This window comes from Anolis carolinensis, chromosome 3, assembly GCF_035594765.1.
Source record: "Anolis carolinensis isolate JA03-04 chromosome 3, rAnoCar3.1.pri, whole genome shotgun sequence".
NCBI classification, from domain to species: Eukaryota; Metazoa; Chordata; class Lepidosauria; order Squamata; family Dactyloidae; genus Anolis; species Anolis carolinensis.
This window is the reverse complement of record NC_085843.1, coordinates 75,851,086-75,875,483: the sequence shown is the minus strand read 5'-3', so window position 1 is coordinate 75,875,483 and position 24,398 is coordinate 75,851,086. Positions and strand designations below refer to the sequence as shown.

Sequence of the window (24,398 nt, the reverse complement as noted above, 5' to 3'; positions counted from 1 at the left end):
GTAGCAATATAGACCCACTGGTTCGGATGATTCACAGCACAATATTCTTCCACTGTTCGGATCAGTTTCAGATCCCACGTTCCTTCTACTTGCCAACCTAAACCAAAATCTGGCCATTCTCCCTGACACAAATTTCTCAGTCTATAATCTCTTAGGTCCCTTGGATTCCCTGCTACGGCTCTGCTAGCAAAAGAGCCAAAATTATCTAAGATGCATTGTAAGGGAGTGGAGCTCTTTGAATTTTTCCCTCCCATCCTGCCTAATAGAGGGGACTGTCCTGGCCTGGGCACCCGGCCACTCACGGCATGCGTCAGGAAACACAAGACAGAACCCCTTTCTACCTCCCTGGGAACTTTTTTTTGTCCCTCCCAGCGCTGGCGTTCCCTTAATATCTCATGCAAACCCCTATACTTGCCAGATTTCTGTAGACGTCGGACCAACCTTCGCCCCTGGGCTTTTTCCCCTGGATCCTTTTCCTCCTAGCCGGTTTCTGTGGAACCTCGCTGATGTTGCAGCTCTCACCGTCAGTCGGCGTTGGCAATCAGAGGCAAGCACCGCAGCCGGTCGTGTAGTATTCAGGGGCCCCTTCTCGTCTCACGGTAGTTGCCTCAGGCCCCCACCGCTGAGTTGAGGCCGTCCCGCCAACGGGATCCGTCTCCAAATCTCCTGGCCCGTCTTATAGGAAAAAATCACGTCGGGGTCACCAGAAAATGTAGCGGAACCTTCGTGCTACGGTTCTTGTTGGCGCAGTGGAGGAATTTTGAAGACGGACAACTGAAGGAATTTCCCAGAAAGCAGTTTTATTTCGCTAATGGCCACTAGGGGTCCCCCTAGCACAAAGTAAGTGCTTCTCCAGGGGAACCGCCCAGTGACATGCTGAGTGAACATTTATACACACTACAGGGTTCGGGTTATGCCCGCCCACAAGCAAATTCATTGGCTTAGAGTTGTGACGCTGCCCAATCTGTGCTGACCAGCAGGCCGGCTGCACCCTTTTTGTGCCGTGCTCACAAATCTTTCAGAGCGCCTGCGTACGCATGCTCTGTTTGTTTATCTATAGCTTTCATTTCTTCAGAAACACATGATTTCCCAGAAGTCACATGTTTCTGTGAGTTTATGCACCCGGGTCGCTAGCTGTCGCCATCTCTGCCCATATATGGTATTTCCTGGGGTTCCTTAACCCCCCCCGCCTCAATGCTGCGTAGTAATTACTGTATTTACAAATTTAGTACCAAAACATCACAATGTATGGAATACATTGACTACAAAAACATTCACTACTAAAAGGCAGACTGCATTGGATAATCCAGAACGTTGGATAAGCGAATGTTGGATAAGTGAGACTCTACTACTGTACTTTTATGCTATGTATTTCATTATCATATTTTTAACATTTCCCTTAAGCTGTGCTTGAAATCTAAAATAGATATTCACATGGATCATTTAAATCCCCCAATGTCTATTCATGTACAGGCAGTTCCTTAGAAACATCCAACTTACAAAGAAGACTGGGGGTGAGACAACAGGAAGTGAGAGAAATCTATCCCTCAGAAGGGAAATTCACTCCTGCTGGAAGAGTTATCATGGGAAAAGGTGTCTCCACTGAAGCTTTATCGCCAATCCTTGTTTCCAGAACAAACCGAAATGTTCAAAATCCAATTCTCGCAGGGACAGAAAGTGAGGTGAAATTTTCTGAACTGGGGCACATAGAGCAAAACAAACACCACAGGGGTGTTAACCCTTCCCTATGCTATCCAAAGCCTGCCAGCCTGCCTGCCTGCCTGCCTGCCTGCCTGCCTGCCTGTCTGTCTGCCTACCTACCTGTATCTGTAGCAGGCTGGAGTTATACTTCAAAAATGTACCTTTTCTGTCATACATACAAATTCAATTTGTTCGTAATTTGGGGACTGCCTGTATTCTCTAGAAATCTATGGAGTATCTAGAGATACAGAAAAACATGGGTCATATCCAGATAATAAAAAAGAAAATACACACACAAAATGCTGTTAAAATATAAACTGGAAAGGATAGAATGATAGAATGAAGAATAGGGAAAACAAAATCAAGTTAATATTGGGAAACACAGTAAGAGATGAATAGCGGAAAAGTAGCCATATTTTGTGTGTGTGTGTGTCCTTCCAGACAGGCCCTATATTCCAGGATCTGATCCCAGGTTGTCGGCTTTAAACATGATTATATGAGTCCCTACTGCCATATAATCTGGGATAAACAGAAAACTTGGGATCAGATTCTGGGATATAAGGCCTGTCTGGAAAGGCCCAGTGAGAGAGAGAGAGAGAGAGGTTGTAGAGCTCTACAACAAAAAAGCACAAGATGAGCATTTTTTGTCGTGTCAGGAGCAACTGGAGTGAGAGAATTGGCCGTCTGCAAGGACGTTGCCCAGGGGACGTCCAGATGTTTCGATGTTTTACCATCCTTGTGAGAGGCTTCTCTCATGTCCCCGCATGGAGCTGGAGCTGATAGAGGGAGCTCATCCGCGCTCTCCCCAGGTGGGATTCGAACCTGGCAGCCTTCAGGTCAGCAGCCCAACCTTCAAGTCACGAGGCTTTTATCTCCTAGGCCATCGGAGGCTCCAAGATGAGCATTCAAGCAGCATACAAGCGAATGAAGGCACAGTCCAACTACAAACCTTTTTCCTGGTGTTGGTTTTTAGGCCTGTTCCTGGGGTTATTTGAGACGTTGGTTCAGAAAATTACATTGGATAGACTGCATCAATTCTAATCTCTTAGATAGCATTATCATGATCTTCTATTGGTGAGCAGGTAAAGACTAGTAGATTGCATATGTTCTGTATCTCAAAAACTAGTTGATGGGGGAAAACTGGTGGTATTTTTGGAATCAGCCAGTCAAAAAATACCCAGAAACAGGGCTAACATTTGAAGCACCAAAATATGTGTTGGGTAGTGCGATCTTCTCCCCGGGGGAGAAGAGCGGTATATAAAATAAATAAATAAATAAATCTTTCATATTTCGTGCTTTAAGGGCATCTGATATGTTAGCAGCGCCCATAAAGTCTATTTTAATCCAGGCCCATATCTACTGAGGTTTGGTGCTAGGATCCACTGTGGATATCAAAATCTGTGGTTGCTCAATGTATATACAGTGGCTTAGTATAATGGTGTCCGTCCCTTATATAAAACAGCACATTTAAGTATTGTGCATGAGCCCCACTGAATGACACAATGATATTTAAAATGACAGTCCATAAATTTTTTTCATAGTGTTTTAGAATTCTTTAAAAATAAAACATATTTCTATAGTTCAATATAATCATAATTTTCATTATAAGCCCAACTTACATGTGCTGCATTAAGAACCTTGCAAGGCTGAAATCCTGCCAGTTTACTTTTTTTAACCTAATGTGCATTAATTCCAATCAGAGCAGTCTTTATTACATTACGATGCTTTGAATCAAGTAGTTTTACCTGCATGTGCTATAAACACATGAAACGTGCTGTTGAAGACTTTCATGACCGGGATCACAGGGTTCTTGTATGTTTTCCGGGCTGTATGGCCATGTTCCAGAAGGAGGGAATGCTTCTGGAACATAGCCACATAGCCCGGAAAACTAACAGCAACCCACACACTATTATTATTGTTGCTGAGGAGTTTAAAAAAAATATAGTACAGTAGAGTCTCACTTATCCAAGCTAAATGGGCTGGCAGAAGCTTGGATAAGTGAATATCTTGGATAATAAGGAGGAATCAAGGAAAAGCTTATTAAACATCAAATTAGGTTATGATTTTACAAATTAAGCACCAAAACATCATGTTATACAACAAATTTGACAGAAAAAGTAGTTCAATATGCAGTAATGCTATGTAGTAATTACCATATTTACGAATTTAGCACCAAAATATCACGATGTATTGAAAACATTGACTACAAAAATGTGTTGGATAATCCAGAATGTTGGATAAGTGAGACTCTACTGTAGCTGATTTTGGTTTCCTGTTTGGGAAGTATTTCTTTATTTCTCACTTTTGTACCCTGCCTGTTTCACCCCAAAGGGGACTCAGGGCAGCCTTACAACAGGCAGCGATTTGATACCATATACATACAGTATAAACAAACAAATACAATTTAAATCCCAGCAATTAAAACATCAATTATTAAAACATCATTTAAAATCACACAATCCTAATCATAATCCAAGGCCATTCCATCTGTCAATCACATTAATTCATAATCATTTATAGCACTGCTCCTATTACTGGATGAAGGCTTGGTCCCAAAGTCACGTCTTACGTTTTTTCTTAAGGTCAGGAGAGGGGCTGATCTGATTTCATTGGGGAGGGAGTTCCACAGACGAGGGGGCACCACTGAGAAGGCCCTGTCTCTCGTCCCCACCGACAGTCACGCTTGCAAGGGGGGTGGGACCGAGAACAGCCCCCACCCCCAAACAATCTTAACCTCTGAGGTGGATCATAGGAGGAGATATGTTCAAACAATTAAGCTGGGCTGGAACAATGTTAGTTACAATATTGTTTGATAGTGGTGATAGGAGTTACTCCAATGCAGGTGACTCCAGTACTTCTGTTGCCATTGAAATCAGTTTGCTTTTTGGATTTTTTACGGAGTATGTATGATCTTTTCAAGCCATGGATGCTTGAATCTGTAGATGCAGAATCTTATGCATATGGAGGGCCAACAAATGTCTTTGCTCCTTAATTGGAGACAGAGATCCAAAGTGTCATCCCCCAAGCAGCAATCCTGTATATTTATTAATATTTATGTAATTAAGTTCATAAAGGTCAAGTAAGCAGCACATTATTATAAACAACACGGCACACTGTGGTGCCAATACTAAGACACACAGTGTTCAGTACAGCAAGAATGCCATACCACAATCCAATTCAAAAAAGGGGTCATGCTATGAAGAAAATGCTGGAGTGCATAAAAAGCCAAATTCAATATACTTTTTATATATAATGACTGACTTATCTAGGTGATGTGATTTCACTATGAAATGCAGTTCAAGTGGCAAGAGTAGACCATCTCCTTGGCAAAACTATTTAACACTTAAAGGTCCGGGTTGCTGTGAGTTTTCCAGGCTGTATAGCTGTGTTCCAGAAGCATTCTCTCCTGATGTTTCACCCACATCTATGGCAGGCATCCTCAGAGGTTGTGAGGGCTGTTAGAAACTAGGCAAGTGGGGATTATATATCTGTGGAAGGTCCAGAGTGGGAGAAAGACCTCTTGCCTGTTTGAGGCAGGTGTGAATGTTGCAATTGGCCACCTTGATTAGCATTGAATGGCCTTGCAGCTTCAAAGCCTGACTGTTTCTTGTTTGTCTGGAATTCCCTTGTTTATTGAGTGTTGTTCTTTATTTGCTGTCCTGATTTTAGAGGTTTTTTAATACTAAAATGTCTGTCTACTACACTGTAGAATTCAACTGTCACAGGCTTATGGGTCTTGTAGTTTAGCGAGGCACCACGGCTTTTTGACGGAGACGGTTCAAGGCTTTCCAAAACCACAACTCCCATGATTCCATAGCATTGAGCCATGGCAATTAAAGTGGTGCAAATTGTATCTACAGCGTAGACGCGCCTGATGTCAGTGCAGGTAGGCTGTGTCTACCACGGCATTCAGAGAGCGCCTATCGCGCATGCGCCCCTTCTCCCTCCCTCCCTCCCAGTCTAATCATGTGAGCAGGGAGACCAGGTAGCCGGCAACTGCCTCCCACCGCGAGCCCAACGGCCTTTTCTCGCCTTGTGGGCGGGGCCAGGGAGTAGGCGAGCCCTTCGCGATATTTTCTCGCCACAGTTGAAGCAGGCCTTGCGCCGCTGCCCAATCACGGCGTCGCTGGTTGCGACGCGCCTTACGATTGGTCGAGGCTCCTATCGCTTCCCTTCCACGCCTTTGGCTGGCAGAGCCGGCCAGGTTCGTGCCGTGGATGGAGCCGGGGGGAAGCACTCCCAGGTAAGGAGGAAGGGGCGAGGGTGCAGGCATGGGCAAAGTTGGGCCCTCCAGGTGTCTTGGACTTCGACTCCTACCATTCCTCACCGCCTCAGGCCCCTTCCTTCCCCCCCCCTCAGCCGCTTAAGCTTAAGCGGTTGAGGGGGAATAGGAAGGGGCCTGAGGCTGTTAGGAATGGTGGGAATCGAAGTCCAAAACACCTGGAGGGCCCAACTTTGCCCATGACTGTCCTACACTCATCATTTAATGCAAAGGCAGCTTCATAATGCAGTGGCTAGATAACAAACGCACAAAGGCATGAAAGAAAGCCTTCAGTGAGCACCTGTGATTTCTGTCATCTACATCTGGGCCTCATATTGGTTCCAGGTTTTCCTATGGAATCATCTGCACAACCAAATCACTTTCTTCAGTGCTGGTTTGAAACCTCACGAAATGGCTAGTGTAGATGGGGACTTTTTTTTCCTTTCCCTGTGGGGAGTGAGTTTATAATATTTTTTTTCTTTCCCTGTGGGGAGTGAGTTTTGGTTTCGATCTCCAAGTGAAGGGAATTTCCAGGTCCTGGGGTTGGATTTCTTTCCAGTTCAAATGAGATGAAGGTCTATTCTAAGATGATATTTATTGGTGGTGCAGTTGTCACCCACAGGTGCCTTCGCACACCTTTCTTTCCGCCTGACTCTGCACACATTTGTTGACTGCACCCCTTGTGCATTATCTTTCCATCTCTGGAAACCGGTTCCACTTGTGGGACCATGCTCAGAAAGATGACTCGGATGAGGTGGCTACATTAACTTGTGTTGTCGAATGCTTTCATGGCCTGAATCACTGGGTTGCTGTGAGTTTTCCGGGCTGTATGGTCATGTTCCAGAAGTATTCTCTCCTGACGTTTCACCCACATCTATGGCAGGCATCCTCAGAGCTTGTGAGGTAATTGGAAACTAGGCAAGGGAGGTCCAGGGTGGGGCCTTCCAACAGACAAGAGTTCTTTCTCCCACCCTGGACCTTCCACAGATATATAAATTTCCCTTTCCTAGTTTCCAATATACCTCACAACCTCTGAGGATGCCTGCCATAGATGCGGGCAAAACATTAGGAGAGAATGCTTCCGGAAAATGGCCATACAGCCCGGAAAACTCAGAGCAACCCAGGTACATTAACTTGTTTGGGAAAAAGTAGTTGCTTCTTCCTAAAGGGTTGGGAATGTTTTGTAGACTTTTTGTGAAAAAGGAGAATGAGATGATAGTGCAGTAAGATCTCCACTTTTAGCCAAAGTCACCAAGGGGGTTTCCCTGGTTCGGTGAGGATTCAAACCCTGGTCTCAAGCGTGTTGAGAGCCAGAATGGGTTTAGTGGGATGAGTGTTGGACTAGGACACTGGGGACCAAGTTTGAATCCTTGGTCGCACAGTAACCACAGTCACCTGCTGGCTGACTCTGCGAGTCTTGCTCTCTCAGCCTCAGAGGAATAATAATAATAACTTTATTCTTTTTTCTCTCCACCATATCCCCGAAGGGACTCGGGGCGGTTTACACATGGCACAAAAGTGCCTAAAAACAGAGCATAAAATAAAACGCAATATAAAATGCAATTCAAAAAACATACAAGCATATAAAACAACAATTTAAAACTCAATTAAAATGGTGCTCATTTAGTGGTAAGCAACTGTAAACATGACCAGGCTGTAAACAATGGGCAAGGGAATGGGATAAGTGTAAAGGTGCAGCCATGGGATGAGGGGATGGAGTGGAGTGCAAGAGTGCACAACAGTTGCACAGAACAACTAGGGACTAGGCGTTCTCAAAAGCTTGTTTGAACATCCAGGTCTTTGAGTCCTTCCGAAAGGCAAACAGTGTGGGGGCTTGGCTAATCTCCTTGGGGAAGGCATTTCAAAGCTGGGGGGCCACCACGGAGAAGGCCCTTGTCCCCGCCAACCGCACTTGTGACAGTGGTGGGACTGAGAAGAAGGCCTCTCCGGCAGATCTTAGATCCCGTGCTGGTTCTTTTTTTTTTTTGGGGGGGGGGGTGTATGTGGTCATAAAGATAGGCAGGACCTGAACCATTTAGGGCTTTGTAGGTAATAACCTGCATTTTGAATTGGGACCGGTAACTGATCAGCAGCCAATGGAGCTGCTTTCGTAGGGGTATCATGTGCTCCCTATAGTTAGCCCCACATAGAGTGCATTGCTGTAATCCAGTCTAGATGTAACTAAGGTATGGACCACTGTGGCCAAGTCAGACTTTTTGTGGAAGTCACAGGCAAGCCCACTCTGATCGAATTCTGCCAAGAAAACCTCATAATAGGTTAGTATTAGGGTTGCCTTAAGTTTGGAATGACTTGGAGGCACACGATAACCGAGTTGTAGACCAGTTATTCTGGAGACCATTAGATCATGTTGGCTTTTTGATAAGGGTATTAGATGTCACTTAATAAAGAGTAATTCTCTGTTAACATCTTTTATTTAGTCTTGCATTTTTGCTGATGTGTCTGAATACATATTGTTGTATCATGATGTGTTCCTCAGAGGATATTTTGTACCTAAAGCATCCTCAACCATTTCTTGTAAAATCTGACATGCATACATTTTTCTCGTTTTGCATGAATCCAAGGTATGAGTGGCCTAAACATGCCTTGGTGAATAAATTCTCCCAGTCTTCATGAGAGTCTTAGTGTTTTTAAAAGCAAAAAATCACACCCTAAATGGCAATAAACCCATTCAAACATATGATTATTTCTGTGAGTAGTATGATTTTAGAGTCACTACCTATATCTGATTATTCAGTCTGTACAACTGTAAGGGGCCCCTTGTGGCACAGTGCGTTAAAGCGCTGAGCTGCTTAACTTGCGGACCAAAAGGTGCCAGGTTCAAATCCCGGGAGTGGAATGAGCGCCCACTGTTAGCCCCAGCTCCTGCCAACCTAGCAGTTCGAAAACATGCAAATGTGAGTAGATCAATAGGTACCCCTCTGGCGGGAAGGTAACGGCGCTCCATGCAGTCATGCCAGCCACATGACCTTGGAGGTGTCTATGGACAACGCTGACTCTTCGGCTTAGAAATGGAGATGAGCACCAACCCCCAGAGTCGGTCACGACTGGACTTATCATCAGGGGAAAACCTTTACCTTTACTACAACTGTATTGTTCAAATTAATGGAGGAACTTAATATTTTTAAAAGTTTTATTGGGCTATATTTAATCAGTTAAAAAGATAAAACAGATATAGGAAACAGAGTGCAGTCTTGGAATCCTCATCATGTATAGTAAATCACATTGAATATTGATCTTCTGACTATCCAATTCTTTCTTATGTTCTGTGCCTTTCTCCCCATTAATGGGAAACTCAGAATTTATCACTTTTTAACCTTGTGCCTTCTGTCACATTTGGACAGTAGACCTCAAGGAAATACATGTTGACTGATATTGATATACTATGTATACATTGTTCCTGAACAAATATATTTGGGAAATCATGTGCAATGGTATTGTTTTGATTTCTGGATTAGTTCTGAAGACAAATACTATAAAGAGGGTAGGACAGTGTCCTGAATAAGAATGTGCTTAAGAATGTGGTTGATAATTGTATGCCTATACATACATGGGTTTTTGTGTGATTATTGCAATACTAATAATCAAAAAGTGTGTGGGGGAAAATCCACTTATCTTTTGGTCCTCTTCTGTTTAGGTCTTGGAAGCATATGAGAATCTAATGTAAATACTCAAGTAAATAAGGCAAATTGAACTTGGAAAATGGCAGGCTTCCTAGACAATTTCCGATGGCCTGAGTGTGAGTGTATTGATTGGAGCGAAAGAAGAAATACTGTTGCTTCTGTGGTAGCTGGGATCCTGGTAAGTCTTGAGACTAACAATACATGCCATATTTCATCTATGTCTCTAATGTTAATTTGTAATATCTAGCAGTTTTCTCATTTTTCTAAGCACCTATAGCATTTTAATGACTTGGGTTATCTTTTAATTGAATCTTTTCTGGTGAGTAAAAAGGTCAATCTTACATTGACCATAAATATTGTATCTATAATCTTTCATTAGCAGATGGTGATTTGCATCTTTTCTTTTAATTATGTTGTAAGAGCCAGCTTTTATAGTCGTGTGCTCAGTGAAAGATTTGTTACGGGTTTGTAGAAAAACAAACTGCGTGCAGTCCTGTCCAGACTTATCCAGTCCTTTGTTGTATCCACAATGAGCAAAAGAAAAACAAGCCACGAAAATGGAAGAGAAAATCAAAATTTACTCTTAAGTAGCAGAGTCAAAAAATCATAATAAAACTTCCAGCAACAAAAACTCACATAAAGTCTCTTGCATTAAATTCATGCATCTTCATAGTAGGCTCTCAGCAAGCATTCAGTAAGTCCCCCAGTAAGTCCCCAAAAGACAATACAAACATTTCCCAGATATACCCCATTCAGGGAGTGGCTCAAGCCTGTTAGCCCTGATTGTTCCAATTACTCAACCATGAGTTGTAATTGACCAGGTGTTTTTCTCTTAACACACACATACACAAGTAGTGATCCCACAGAAACTTAGTCACATACATGCATATACAGTAATAAGATTGACTGCATAAATTCCCTTTTGCCAGATGCTACCTAATTGCTGATGGTCACATTTCTCTTATTGAAAGGAATCTTATGTTTTGGGAAACATTTGGTCTATTACAATGTAGTATAATGGGCATATATTTTCAAAAGTTAAGTTCCTTTGCATTTGGCAAAGATAAGATAGGTATGAGTAGGACTGAAATCTTAGGACATTGGGCCTTGTATACATAACCGCTACTAATTCCGAAACCTTCATCATGAACTTTATGTAAATATTGCATAACATGTTTATATTTGATGGTTTATAGTTTTAATTGTTTAATTTATAGTCCTATGTTATTGTTTTAGAGGTGTGATAATACTGTTTTTATTGTATGTAAGGCATTGAAATTTTGCCATTTATTTGATGTGAACAGCTTTGAGTCCCCCCCAGGGGTAAGTAAAGCGGTATATAAATGCAATAAATAAATAAATAAATGCTAAGTTTATTTTATTCTGGGCACATTTATATTTGAGAAGAACACAGCACTTGTAGATTGGGTAAAGACAGAATGTTTGCATTAAAAGCAAATATTAGAAAATGCTCTGGGAGTAGTATGAGTTACAAAATGGAATGCTATTAGGTTTCTTCTTTGGATAATTGAAAGCAGTACAGCATAGTAAGGAAAGCATAGGTTTGTTCGATCAGCATTTTTACAGTGATGGTTAATTTGGCATTATTCCATCCACACTCTGAATGATGCAGTAGTGTTGGTTGCATTTTAATGCCTTCTTTTTCTTCATGCCTTGTGCCATGACTATGGATTCAGATAGTTACAGTATATTAATCAACAAAAGAACGTTTCTTAAGAAATATGAAAAGCCATTCCAGTCCAGTTTGTTCTTTGATGATGAGAAATCATTGCCAAAACTATGAAGCAGAAATGGTGAAGACATATTTTGCTGTCTTCTCTGCACCTGAATGAACAATGCTGTAAAAATTCATTCATGCTGGTTTTGCAGTTGTGATAACAAGGTTTGATGTTTTGCTATTTTAATGTTATCATATTCAAAAGTTAAAAAATAGTCAGCCCTCCATATCCACAGATTTTGCATCCATGAATTCAGTCATCCATGGCATGAAATATTTTTTTTAAATCCAAAAAGCAAACTTTGGTTTTGCCATTTTACAAAAGGGACAGTATTTTACTACACCACTGTATATAATGGGACTTGAGCATGCATTGATTTTGGTATCCATTGGGGTACCAAATGGATACCAAAGCCCCAGTTGATACCAAGGGCTCACTGTATATGTGTATATGGCCATGATACCAGACATACAATATTATAGATCTTGAAACCAATACAGGGTGAGCATCCCTTATCTGGAGTTCCAAAATCTGAAATATTCCAAAATTGTCCACATGAGTAGCTGAGATATTGACACCTTGTGCTTTCTGATGATTGCACTAACTTCATTTCATGCACAAAACTATTAAAAATATTATGTATAAAATTACCTTCAAGCTATGTGTATAAGATGCGCATGAAACAAAAATGAATGTCATGTTTAACTCTGGATCCTAACTTCAAGATATCTTAGTACAGTAGAGTCTCACTTATCCAATGTTCTGGATTATCCAACGCATTTTTGTAGTCAATGTTTTCAATATATCATGATATTTTGGTGCTGAATTCTTAAATACAGTAATTACTACATAGCATTACTGAGTATTTTTTAAAATAATTTTATTGAAGTTTATTACAATCGTGTATCTAAAGGGAAGAGTAGGGTAAGCATGGGTAGGTAAATGGATAAGGTGGGGATGAGGGAAGTAGGGAGGGGGTCTACTCCTTTTGGGTAACAGCGGAAGGGGGGAAGTGAAATTTCTATCTATAAGCATTACTGAATATTGAACTACTTTTTCTGTCAAATTTGTCATTAAACATGATTTTTGGTGCTTAATTTGTAAAATCATAATCTAATTTGATGTGTAATCGGCTTTTCCTTAATCCCTCCTTATTATCCAACATATTAGCTTATCCAACGTTCTGCCGGCCCGTTTATGTTGGATAAGTGAGACTCTACTGTATTTATGTATAAGTAAATACAGGTACAGTATTCCAAAAATAAAAAAACCCACAATCCAAAACACTACAACTCCCAAGGATTTTTGATAAAGGATACTCAACTTGAACTGAAATATGCCCCCTCTTAGAAGAGTTAAAGGTCATCTTTTCCAAGTGACATTTACTAGTTAAATGGAGTCTGCTTGGCTTGCATTACTGTGGTCATTTTGAACCCATTTATGATGTGCGGATAAGACAGTGTAGTTTAGAAACACCTTGTTTACATGGAGCTTGTCCTGCAAGTGTTAATTTGTAGGTAGAGATATTTTCCTGGTTTCAAATGAGGAAAAAACCTGTTGGTGTGGAACAGAGAACCTATGAGGTATTGGCAAAATACATGGGGAAGTTTCATGCAACTCACAAGCTGCATGTTACCCATCATTGGTGTAGTAGGAGGTATTTACTGTGAAGGAAAGAGTTTCTTAGCTACTTAATGGGCTTAAGTTTGGTACAAAACCCTAGCTAATGTTAAGGTTTTGGTGGAGAATTGAAAAGCAAACTGCATGTGTGACCTTTCTGTAGATTCTCACTTGGTTTAATCATCACATGCAATGCAGTTTTTTACAGGTTGGTGGATAATGATTGATGCAGCAGTAGTTTATCCTGACCCAAAACAAATGAACCATGCGTTTCATACTTGTGGAGTGTTTTCCACACTGGCTTTCTTCATGTAAGTATATATAAAGAGCATGCCAAACCTCAGATAGCAGTTGAAGGTAAACTGTCTCAAATGATAAAGAGAAACTTCAAAAGAAACCTTATTTCATCCTTTTTCTCTTTTTTATGTTTATTGTCATAATTTCTAAGTTATTAAATGTCTTGATGACTGTTCTGAGATTAAAGGAAACATGGGCTGGTTTTTAAAAACCAAGCTTTCTTGGATACCTGTCTCCACTATCTTCAGAGACCCATTCCTGACCTATATCTCCAATTCTTTTGCACTTGTGCTAGCTATTTCTTCTGCCTCTTGGTTTTGCAGTGGACTGATCACTATCATGAACTATATTAGAAATTAGATAGAAACATTATATTTGTTAAACTAAACACAAATCATTGTGTGTGTAGTGTTTGAGAGTAAATCCAGTACTCCTGTTGTCAGTTATTGTGCTGTAGCATTTTGGCTCCTTTTTATTCAGGTGTAACAATTTTTCATGGTATGGTATATTGCAGGATAAATTCAAAGGGGAGAATATTAACACTGAAATTATTTACAAAATGGAGAGGGACTATCTTGTGCATATAGAACAGTGAGGGTTCTGATCTTTTGAGGTTCCAGGGAGTAACCTAAATTTGTTAATCTATAAACCTCCTTTTTATATTTTAGGATAAATGCTGTATCAAATGCTCAGGTGAGAGGAGACAGCTATGGTGATGGATGCCTAGGAAGAACAGGTGAGAATGCTTTTGTTTATCCAGATAGACTTACATTTGAATACTATTCTCGGAACTTGCTGTACCAAGCAGTAGAAAAAAAAAAGCCATGCCCTATTTAAATATAGTAATGCAAAGTAAGATGTGCAGGTGCAGTTGGTATAGATTGGTAATATTAGCATTTTTTCATAGTTGGAGGTAGCACACTAGATTTAGAGGTAAAAATGACAGAGTAAAATGCCTTTGATAAATTATGGAAGACAGAATTAGATTTTTGTAAAGCCATCTTCTACAGAGGTCAGGGACATTATAAATTGAATAGCTTTCATTTTTTATTTCAATCAAACATGTGAAATAGGTTGATTTGAGAGAAAATAGACTTCCAGAGTTAATAAAGGAAACTTCATAAATCCCAGGTCTCGCTCATTCATATCTAACCTCCTTTCTGTTACGTTGCATTTAGTGGCATTGCCAGTGTTATCAGGTGTTATCAAACTAAATGCCTCACAAAGCAGATAGCAAAATGCAAAGTCTGGAATACAAGATATCAGAAGCTGCTTGAATTTCACCCCACTCTTTCCGATAAGCTCTCTATCTTGAACTCAAGGGAGAAGCTCCAGGAATATATTTTTAATCACAGTGTTCACCAGGATAGGCAGGCTATTAATAACTCCAAATTTTCCCACTGGTTCAGACTGTACAAACTTGACCATGATAGGGCTATCTACCTGACTAGGCTCACATTTCCAAAACTTAGGCAAGCCTTCACAGCCCTTCGTTTTCAAAGTATGTCCACAGTGGTGATTGATGGTAGATTTACAGGAATCCCTCTGGCTCTTCATTTATGTGTGTGTGGGGCCCTGGATATTGAGGATTTGCCTCACTATTTGTTTTCTTGCCCTCTGTATTCTGACCCAAGAACTAAAATTCTAGAGCCTATTCTTTATCTCCTTCAAACAAATACTGTGTCAGAAAGGATTTTCTACCTTTTGTCAGACACTAACTCTGTGGTTACTCACAAGGTGGCTCTTTTTGCCCTGGCAGCACAGAAAATGTGGCAAGACTAATCTCTGATATTGCAGTCGACTGTGCTGGGGATGCTTTTAACTAATAGTGGTTATTTAGATCCAAGGTGTTCCCTGCTTAAGTTTTAATAATGCTGTGCTTACTTGGTTTTATCTTGTTTTTAATTATGTAGGTGCTAATTCATGAAATATGTAGTATTTTAAGGGCATATCTTGACATTGATATATATAGCATTTTAATGTTTTAATGATTTATATAGGGTTTTAATGGTGTGTTTTATATTGTATTTAGTAATCTGGTTTTCATGTATTTGTGTGCATTGCATGTGAAAGACCTATGGTCTAAGCATCGAATAAACTTAAACATTCTAAACTGCCTCACAAAGCAAAACTTGCCTTTTCACCAGATAATCTCATATGTATATGTAGTTAACAGCTCATTTAAAGGTATTTATATGTTACTGTTTTATGGTTTTAATGTACAATGTATTTTGTACTTTGTATGATTTTAAGTCTTCATTATTTTTGAATTATTGTCATTGAATGAATGAATAATGAATAATTTAAGTCAATGAATTATTGCCAGCTTGGAAGGCGCTCTGAGTCCTCTTCAGGGTTGAGACAGAGCAGGGCAAAAATACAGGAAATAAATGATAAAAAAATAAATATATGTTACACTATGGTGTTTGCCATAGAATACTGATTTTTTAGAAGAACGTTTTTGTAGATGTTCTCTTTGTGTCACTAAAATTCCTACAGATGTAGGTAGGCCATTTGCAATGTGGGGATGTCGAATGCAAGTCTTGTTCTGCTTAACTTGAGTGGAATAAGTAGTTGTGCACCTTATTAGTAGTGTCCTCTCATAATTTATACACAAAACATTACCTCAGTTCTTTAGCTTTATGTATTCTTACAGGTGCTCGTGTCTGGCTCTTCATTGGCTTCATGTTGATGTTTGGCTCACTTATTGCTTCCATGTGGATCCTTTTTGGAGCTTATGTTACCCAAAGTAAGATTTATTTTTGTTACTTTTTAACAAAAGGGGAAGGAATACATTTTTAACTACACATTTAAAAAAATATCAGGTTCTTTTTTCTGTTGATATTAAAATTAAGCAGCAATTCAAAAAACTAAATTTGGTACATTAAATAGTATGAGAATAGTATGGGAATTAGATTTGGGAATAAAAATAGAAGACAAATAATGGAATTTAATTTGGCAAACTACAGCTTATAAATCAATATTGACACAATTGTGAAAAATACATCAAAAATTATACATAGATGGTATTATCCACTTAAATTTGGTAATTTTGATTCAATGTTGGCAAAGTTATAGAAATATAGAGGATGGGAGCCATATGTGGCTAAGATTTCCAAAAGTACTGTACAAAGATGAAAAAGTTGAATGGTGGAGGAAGCAGCATAACTAATGATCTCTTTATTTGATAGTGAGAATAAGGATTTGTCAAATAAAGACCTCAATTCACTTATGTTATGTGCAGCAAGGCTAGAACTAGCAAAAAAAAATGGGCACAATTAGGGAATTTATCAATAATAAATTGGTTACACAAGCTATGGGTTATAGCCTTATCAGAGAAATTAACATATAAATTATAGAGTAGCTAAAGGAGAACTAAAAGAAGATTTACTTGGCAATACATGGAAACCATTTGTTAGTTATATGATTAAAGCAATGGCAGATTTTAACTACTGAATAATCAAGTGAAATTTCAGATTTTCAACTAGATAAATACCATTATATTGGTATGCAATGGAAGAGACTGAAAAATAAAATTGGAAGACATTTGGCAGAGCTATATTTTTACAATATATATTATGACAGGGGAGGGATGTAGGTTTGTATATAATGAAAAGGAAAATTTACTGCAATAGTGATACTGTATTGTTTATGTTTTAATTGTTTTAAAATTGTTTAAAAAATTAAAACACACAGCTGTCATTAACTCAAAACATTCACTAGATCACTTAAACAATTAATCATATTTTTATCCATGTAATCTCTACATGCACCCACCATCCATGGGACATTTAGTCATCCTTAATATTAATAATTCTTATATTGACCCAAAATACTAATGCATGTTGATTTGGTTTTATTCCCTTTTCCTTGACAAATATATATTCTACATTATTGTAGTAGTGATACTGTATTATTGCTAAATGGCGGCTTTTAATAATATTTTTAAAAATTAAAAAGATTAAATGAAATGTGTTTAACTTTAATCTTTTAAATTGATTTTAATAATAATAAAAACAATTAGGAAAAAGTAAAAAGAAGAAAAAAGGAAATACCAAAGATATTAATACAATCTAGTCATATAAATTGCTATGAAATGACTATATTTCTTCTTTAAAACAACACAACTGCTTCACTTCCACTATGTGTGTTTATATTATTTGGAATTACTTAACAAATATTATGGAAAATTTGGCTTGATCTTCTTTGTAAATTACTAACTCTCTGTGTGAATATTTGCAAAATCAAAATTCTACAAGAAGAGTGTCTGCCATATTTTACTCTTCCTGTAAAGAAAAAAGCAGGTATTTTCTAGTTAACCTCATATGGTTTTGGGTTAAGTGGGCACTGAATAAAAGGAACTACTTTATTTGGTGGGATAGTCAAAAAAGCATGCTTTAAAGTTGTATCCTGTAACTCTCAACTGTTTTTAAAATTAGAAACAGTGTTGGCGTCTTATTTTAAAGTCTTTTCTCTAGACACAATCTAAAGATCACTTCCCAAGCTGGCAGTAGCTGAACCTGAAAGCAGTCCATGTACATTTTTTAGACATCCCAGATCTTGGAACATATTCAGACAGTAAAATGGGACTCTGCTATAATTTATCCTTTAATTAAAACCTTTGTGTTTTGTGGTAGAGATTGAGTGATTCTGCCCAATATCTTTTATTACAAGAAGTATTTTAGAGCTATTTCAGAAAATAACACCCCAACCCCTTTGTATTAGCATGTTTGAAGACCACCTGATTTTTTTTTTGGTACTTTTATTTTGTAGATGCTACTGTCTACCCAGGATTAGCAGTGTTTTTTCAAAATGCTTTGATATTTTTTAGGTAAGTCATTCCTGAAATTTGAATAATTGTGTTAAAATATATAGATGTTCAAAATGTACGTTATTCAGACAGAAGAAAGGTTTTTTTAAGGATTCCAAATAGTACATAACATCAAAACTAAAGGCAAACTTTCAGTTCAACAATAAAACAAAGTACCTGTAAATTTCTAGGTCAGTTTTGGTATTGCTGTGACTGCTGATGGGAGGGATAAGAAGAAACCATCAAATTAAAAACGTGTGAAATGACTAAAACTAGGTGTGAGGAGGGCAGAGGAGTAATTCTGTTCACCCACAGTACGCAAGTGACACAGATGAGAAATACACTGAGCTACACTATATGTGTTGCAAGGCAGTGTCTTACTTTTCATTGGTGTTTTGATGATTTGGTTGATAAATCTGGTTACCACCTTTCAAAAATCTAAATTCCTAGTAATGTGCCACTCTAGATTTACATTCTGTAGTCTCTTCCAGCCGGACTGTGGCGCAGCTGGCTAGTAACCAGCTGCAATAAATCACTACTGACCGAGAGGTCATGAGTTCGAAACTCGGATCGGGTTAAGCCCCCAACCATTAAACAGCCCGGCTTGCTGTTGACCTATGCAGCCCGAAATACAGTTGCATCTGTCAAGTAGGAAATTTAGGTACGTTTTATGCGGGAGGCTAATTTAACTAATTTACAACACCATAAAACTGCTGGAAAGGAATGAGGAAATACAGTCACTAGTGGACGGTGAAGCAACAGCTCCTCTGTGGCCAGAATCATAAAGATGGAAGTGTTAAATGCCTCTGTGTGTGTCTATACCAGGGGTCCCCAAACTTTTTAAAGAGAGGGCCAGTTCGTGGTCCCTCAGACTGTTGGAGGGATGGGTTATAGTTTTTTTTTTAAAAAAACTATGAACAAATTCCTATGCACACTGCACATATCTTATTTTGAAGTAAAAAAAATAAAAAGGGAACAAATACAGCCTCAATGTTAATAATAATAATAATCATCATAAAATTAATAAAGAGGGTTGGGCCATCTACTCCAACCCGCTTCTTCTTTTGTGCACCACACCATAATCAAAGCACCCCTGACAGATAGCCAACCAATAATAATAGTAACAACAACAACAACACCATAATAAACATGGTTGGAAGAGACACCTTGGGCCATATAGTCCAACCCCCTTCTGCCTTTGTGAACCAAAACATAAAGCACCCCTGACCAACAACAACAATACTGTAATAATCAGGGTTGGAAGAGATTGCTAACCTTCAAGAAAAATGAATCCACGACAGGGCTGCAGAGGAGCGAGTCTACGTGGCAAGATAAAACAGGAGGCCTCTTCCTTTTGCCACAGGCATGCCTCCATTGTTGTTTTGCCTCCTCCATCGCTGAGGAAGGCGAACACCAGGTGAGGGAGGAGGTGGAAAAGGAGTGTGCAAAGTGAGCGACGGTAGGAAAGCTACCCGCGGGGCGAGGGAGGAAAGGCACACTCCTTTTCCTCGCCTCGTGTGTCTCTTCCTCGGCGGCGGCAGCAGCAGGAAACGTGCGTGCGGGATGAGGAAAAGGCGTATGCCTTTCCTCCCTCACCCCGCGTGCACCTTTCCTGCTGTCTTCCTTGGTGGCAGTGGCAGGAAAGCTGCCCGCTGGGCGAGGGAGGAAAGGTACACGCCTTTTCCTCGCCCCGTGCGGCCTTTCCTTGGTGGTGGCGGCGGCAGCAGGAAAGGTGCCCATGGGGCGAGGGAGATGAGAAACGTGTATGCCTTTCCCTCCTCCTTCACACCACACACACCTTCCTTGGCGGAGGAGGAAGGAGCCACTGCCGCAGGGGCTGGATAAATGGCTCCTATGGGCCGCATGTGGCCCGCGGGCCGTAGTTTGGGGACCCCTGGTCTGTACTGTATGTTGTTTGTCTGATGGTATTGAATGTTTGCCATATATGTGTTCATTGTAATCTGCGCTGAGTCCTCGTCGGGGTGAGAAGGGCGGAATATAAATACTGTAAATAAATAAACAAATAATTCCAACCATCTCTCTGTTTGATAAAAAAAAAATTGGATGGCTAACTGACTTGTGCTGCATCAAAGTAATATGTAATTGTGTCCAGAGAGTAGTACATACAACAATTAATTTCCATCATCTCTTATAGTACTTATTAGCTCTTTGTATATGATGATGTTTTTTAAAGCCTGTTATAATGAGTTGTGATATGCCTTATTTATTGAAAAGGGCTAGACATATCTCATTGACTTTCTGCTAAAAACTAGTTCTCAAAGTCAGTAAAATCTTAATTTGGAAGAAGTTAATCCAGAAATCATTGGATACAGGAGTAGTGTGGATGTAAGGATTTATTTTAGCAATACGTGTGCTTGGGGTTGATGGTTTAGCTATAGATTTCCTCAGGATGCAGAATCCCCCACCAAGCATGTAACTGACTGAATACAGCATACTCAGAAATGGCTTTGCTGGTGTACTTTGAAAATGTAGGTATTTGTTTGAATTTATCAAAAATTGATCTGTGCCTTTTCAAAACTATAAACTGATTGCTACCTAAAAATATTTCTGGAAAAAAGCACAAATCGGTTTTAATAAGATTTCGTATTGATGAGTTGATGTAGCATTAATACAATGGATCTACTCTATTTGGGATGAACAGTTGAATTCATTCTTGTTTTTAGACATGCATACTATATTATATTCCTGGTCCATGTCCCAATTGCCATTAGTACCAAATTCCAGCATGTTTGAACTGCATTGAATTTTTACTTTAAGAAGCCATTGGGAGTGGCAATGAAATGAAATATATTCAATATTTTAATGTTAAACCTTTTAATATGAAGATGGAACTAATATATGGCTTGTTAATGATAACTCCTGTTTTCACAGTACACTTATCTACAAATTTGGAAGAACAGAAGAACTGTGGGCATAAGAATGCAGTTTTCCTTTATTCTTCTTAGCAAGTATTGTATGTAAATATAAATTATGTTCTGATTTCTATTTTGCCAGGCTTACTGCATTACACATTTTGGATGTTTTATTTTCTTTTTATGGAAAGTTAACTGTTTTAAATATTCTGTTATTAAATATTCCAAGTTATATTTAGCTACCTTTTTAATACAACAGATTTGTGCATATGTACATATTATTGCTCTGTGAATCTATATGTTAAATGACAATCGGGAAAATATTGTGTGGCAATTTCCTCATTTTTCTCAATTAACATCAGTAACAATGAATGTTAAAATTATGCAGTTGACAGGTTTTCTGATATATTAGATGGAGGGTGAGTTAAGAGGCTCAAAGCTTTGTTAGAGTCACATGCCACTTTTCAGTGCAAAACAGTTGAATAGCTTCTTACCCTACCTTTGCTGAGGAATGGAAATTGACCAGAGTTGTCAAACTTGTGGCCCTCCAGATACTTGGGCCTCTAACTCTCAGAAATCCCCATCAGCTTGTCCAATGGCCAAACTCCTGTAGGACCATACGTTTGACACTACTGGATTAAATAAAGTGAGGCTTCAGAATCTTATCTAGAATAACATTTGCAAGGTTCTTCAAAACAGCTAGTTTGTTAATGCATGACTGGGGAAAAACATTTTTCAGTCTTATTAAAAGCTAGTATATTCTGCCATCATATTGTAAAAATTTGCTTAGCACAGATTTCCTGGATCCTAGAAATGTTCTGAACTATTGAAAAATCTGTACTAACAAGGGCATGACAGAGATACGAAAATTCTGAAATTCACTAAGTCTCAAATACTTTATTAGTACAGCATGTCAGAAAATGGGATGGTCCAAAATAATTTGAGACTGGAGTACTGATGTGTTTCACAAGGTATAGTAGAATAGTGTTAAATCTGAGAGGTTTCTTCGTAAAGAAATTCCACCTTCCAAATGTCTAATAATGCATGGCCCTTTTGAGGCATTATATATGCATTCAGGCTGTATTTCTAGGTAAAATTACCTTTACCCTGAATATTCGCGTGCTTATGCAATATTTGGGGTAAGGGAGATCCCATGTTCCACTTACTCTAAAACCTTTGCTTTGTTTCTTTCTGTATGTTTTTAGGAAAAGATTTGTTCTTAAATGTGATTTACTAGATTCCAAAATAATGGAGAAAATGGAAGATATTTTTTAAAGTGCTCAACTTATAGCAAGACTATCATATTTTCAAAGAGTTATATATTTTAGTTGTACAAATGATAAAGTTTGTATGTTAGTGCAGTTTGCATTAACCAGGACTGGTTGTATTTTATGCCTCCAAATCCAAATTGTTTATTGTTACTTATGTCAGGCTGTATCAGATGTATATTTTATTTTATTTTTTTGTATTAAGTACTCTTGCAAGAAAACTGTGTAGGGGAATGATAATGAACTAGAGGTGTTTTGCATTCTGACTGTTAAAGGTCCTGGCCAAGAGTTTGTTTCATGCTCTCCACCTTGGCTTTTTGGGGGGGAAAACTTCACCCCACATCTAGAAAGTAAGTAGGCCTGGTAGTGTTCATTGTCTAGAAACATTTTTAGAGACTTCAGGGGACAGTCTATGAAGCAGATCCTTAAGCTGAGAGTTGTCCTATTATGTCAGAATTAATTTGTACTTCATTTCTCTATCAGACTGTCACTTTGATCTGTTATAAAACATTATACAACTTTGACTGTTCAGTGTAATTACATTAACATTCAATAAAGGTTAGCAAAATACTATGTTCTATGAAGTTTAAACTGATCACTACTATATGATGTTCCTATACATTTTGCCTGTGGTGTTGACCTTCTGAAAAAGTTGCACTGGTGCTTGATTCGCATGCTGAAGATGATGGAAAGAGGCATGGTTAAAATCTCTGCTCACTGATTTACTTAATATCCCCAAGTGCACAAAAACTTTGAATCTCGTGATCTTGACCCATTTTGCAGGTCTACTACATGTTAATTTCTTCATTCTCAAGAAGCAGCTTTAATTGAATAATCAAATAAGTTATTTTCAGTATTAGCTTTTTCAATGTCATTCTGTTTTCACATATACTAAAATAAGAGTTTGTAGAGAGATTTGAAGGCTCTTTAAATATAAGGTAGTAACCAGTTGTGATTTAAACTGGCATTATTCCAGTTTCACAAGCATAAGTACTTTTGTGGGTGGCATGCAATGAGCTATCAAATACCTCCTGGTGTGGTGCATTTTCCTTGATTGCACAATGACAACTTGATGGTACCTGGGCCCACCAATGTGGCCATTCAGAGGCCAGGGCAGTGGAAATTTTTGGGTGCTTCAGCTGGGCGAAAGTAGTAACTTGCTGTCTGTCCATGAAGGCTAAAGAGTTTTATTTTTCTGGCTGTGTACAGCTAGATGGCATCCATGGTAGCTCTGCCATTGGGGGGGGGGGGGGTAATTTAATATGGGAGTATGCCAAGGAGGACCAGCTGTCACCTTCCTGGACATTTATACACCACCAGCCTCTATCAATCACAATATTAGTTAATCCTGGCATCTGTTCATTGCACTGTTGTGCATATTTGTACCCAAAAATGCAAGACTATATACTGTAGAAGTGTGCATTTCCGAGTATGCTCCCCTTCTTCCCCTTTCTTTGACTATATTAATATTCTCTCTCTCAAAATGTTTAAATGTTTGTGTGCTGTTTTTTTTAAAAGTCATGTCTTTGTTGCTTTTCTTCTACGGATGGTTTGGTGAGAACATGAACACATTTATTTATTGGTTTATTCATTTAAAACCATTATATTCCGCCCTTCTTGCCCTGAAGGGGACTCAGGGCAGAGCACAACATATATATGGCAAGCATTCCATGTTGGGACATAAAATAACTATAAATATACACAAACATGAAAATCAGTTATGTCTACTTTAAAATCAGCTGTTTAAACCAACTCAAGACACCATGCTAGTTCTGATCAGCAGAGTAGGGTTTCCTTTTATTGCCTCATTGCACTGCCCCAAAGGCTTGGTTCCACAGCCAGGTCTAAAGCATTTCTAATACTGCAAGTAAGAGAAATGGATCAAGAAGTTTCAGAAGCAAAGTGGCTTGCCCCTTCCCCAGGGATTCCTCTTGAGGGTTTATTCAGGCCATTGAGGCCAAATCCAATATCTTGGTTATTCTGGACCCTTGTAATGGGAAGTTTTTAGCTACTGTATGGGATTTATTGAACTTAGAGATCTTCTGGATGGTATTCTATAGCCTGAAAACATTAATTGGAGGAGTAATCCAGAAGTATTATGTCCAAGTTATCTTTAATATATTCAAGTTCTAGTTGCCAGTAAAGTTTTGAAGCAAGAAGGATTAAGTCAGAATGTGCCACTTCAGAT

General features: G+C 39.0%; 1 protein-coding gene across 3 annotated transcripts in view; it reads left to right on the top strand.

Annotated features, from left to right (window-relative positions):
- The window catches only part of tmem50b (transmembrane protein 50B), a 48,088-nt gene that overhangs the window by 17,250 nt on the left and 6,440 nt on the right, over positions 1-24,398 (top strand). The window contains exons 1-7 of one of the 3 annotated variants that reach the window (XM_003219007.4): positions 5,706-5,944; positions 9,618-9,781; positions 13,161-13,273; positions 13,928-13,995; positions 15,916-16,008; positions 18,033-18,090; positions 20,962-22,783. In XM_003219007.4, coding sequence (XP_003219055.1) covers positions 9,683-9,781; positions 13,161-13,273; positions 13,928-13,995; positions 15,916-16,008; positions 18,033-18,090; positions 20,962-21,007 — 477 coding nt within the window. In that variant the 5' untranslated portion in view covers positions 5,706-5,944; positions 9,618-9,682 and the 3' untranslated portion in view covers positions 21,008-22,783. Of the gene's footprint in view, positions 1-5,692; positions 5,945-9,617; positions 9,782-13,160; positions 13,274-13,927; positions 13,996-15,915; positions 16,009-18,032; positions 18,091-20,961; positions 22,784-24,398 lie in introns of those variants that run through there. The other 2 variants (XM_062975063.1, XM_062975064.1) reach the window with 2 other exon arrangements.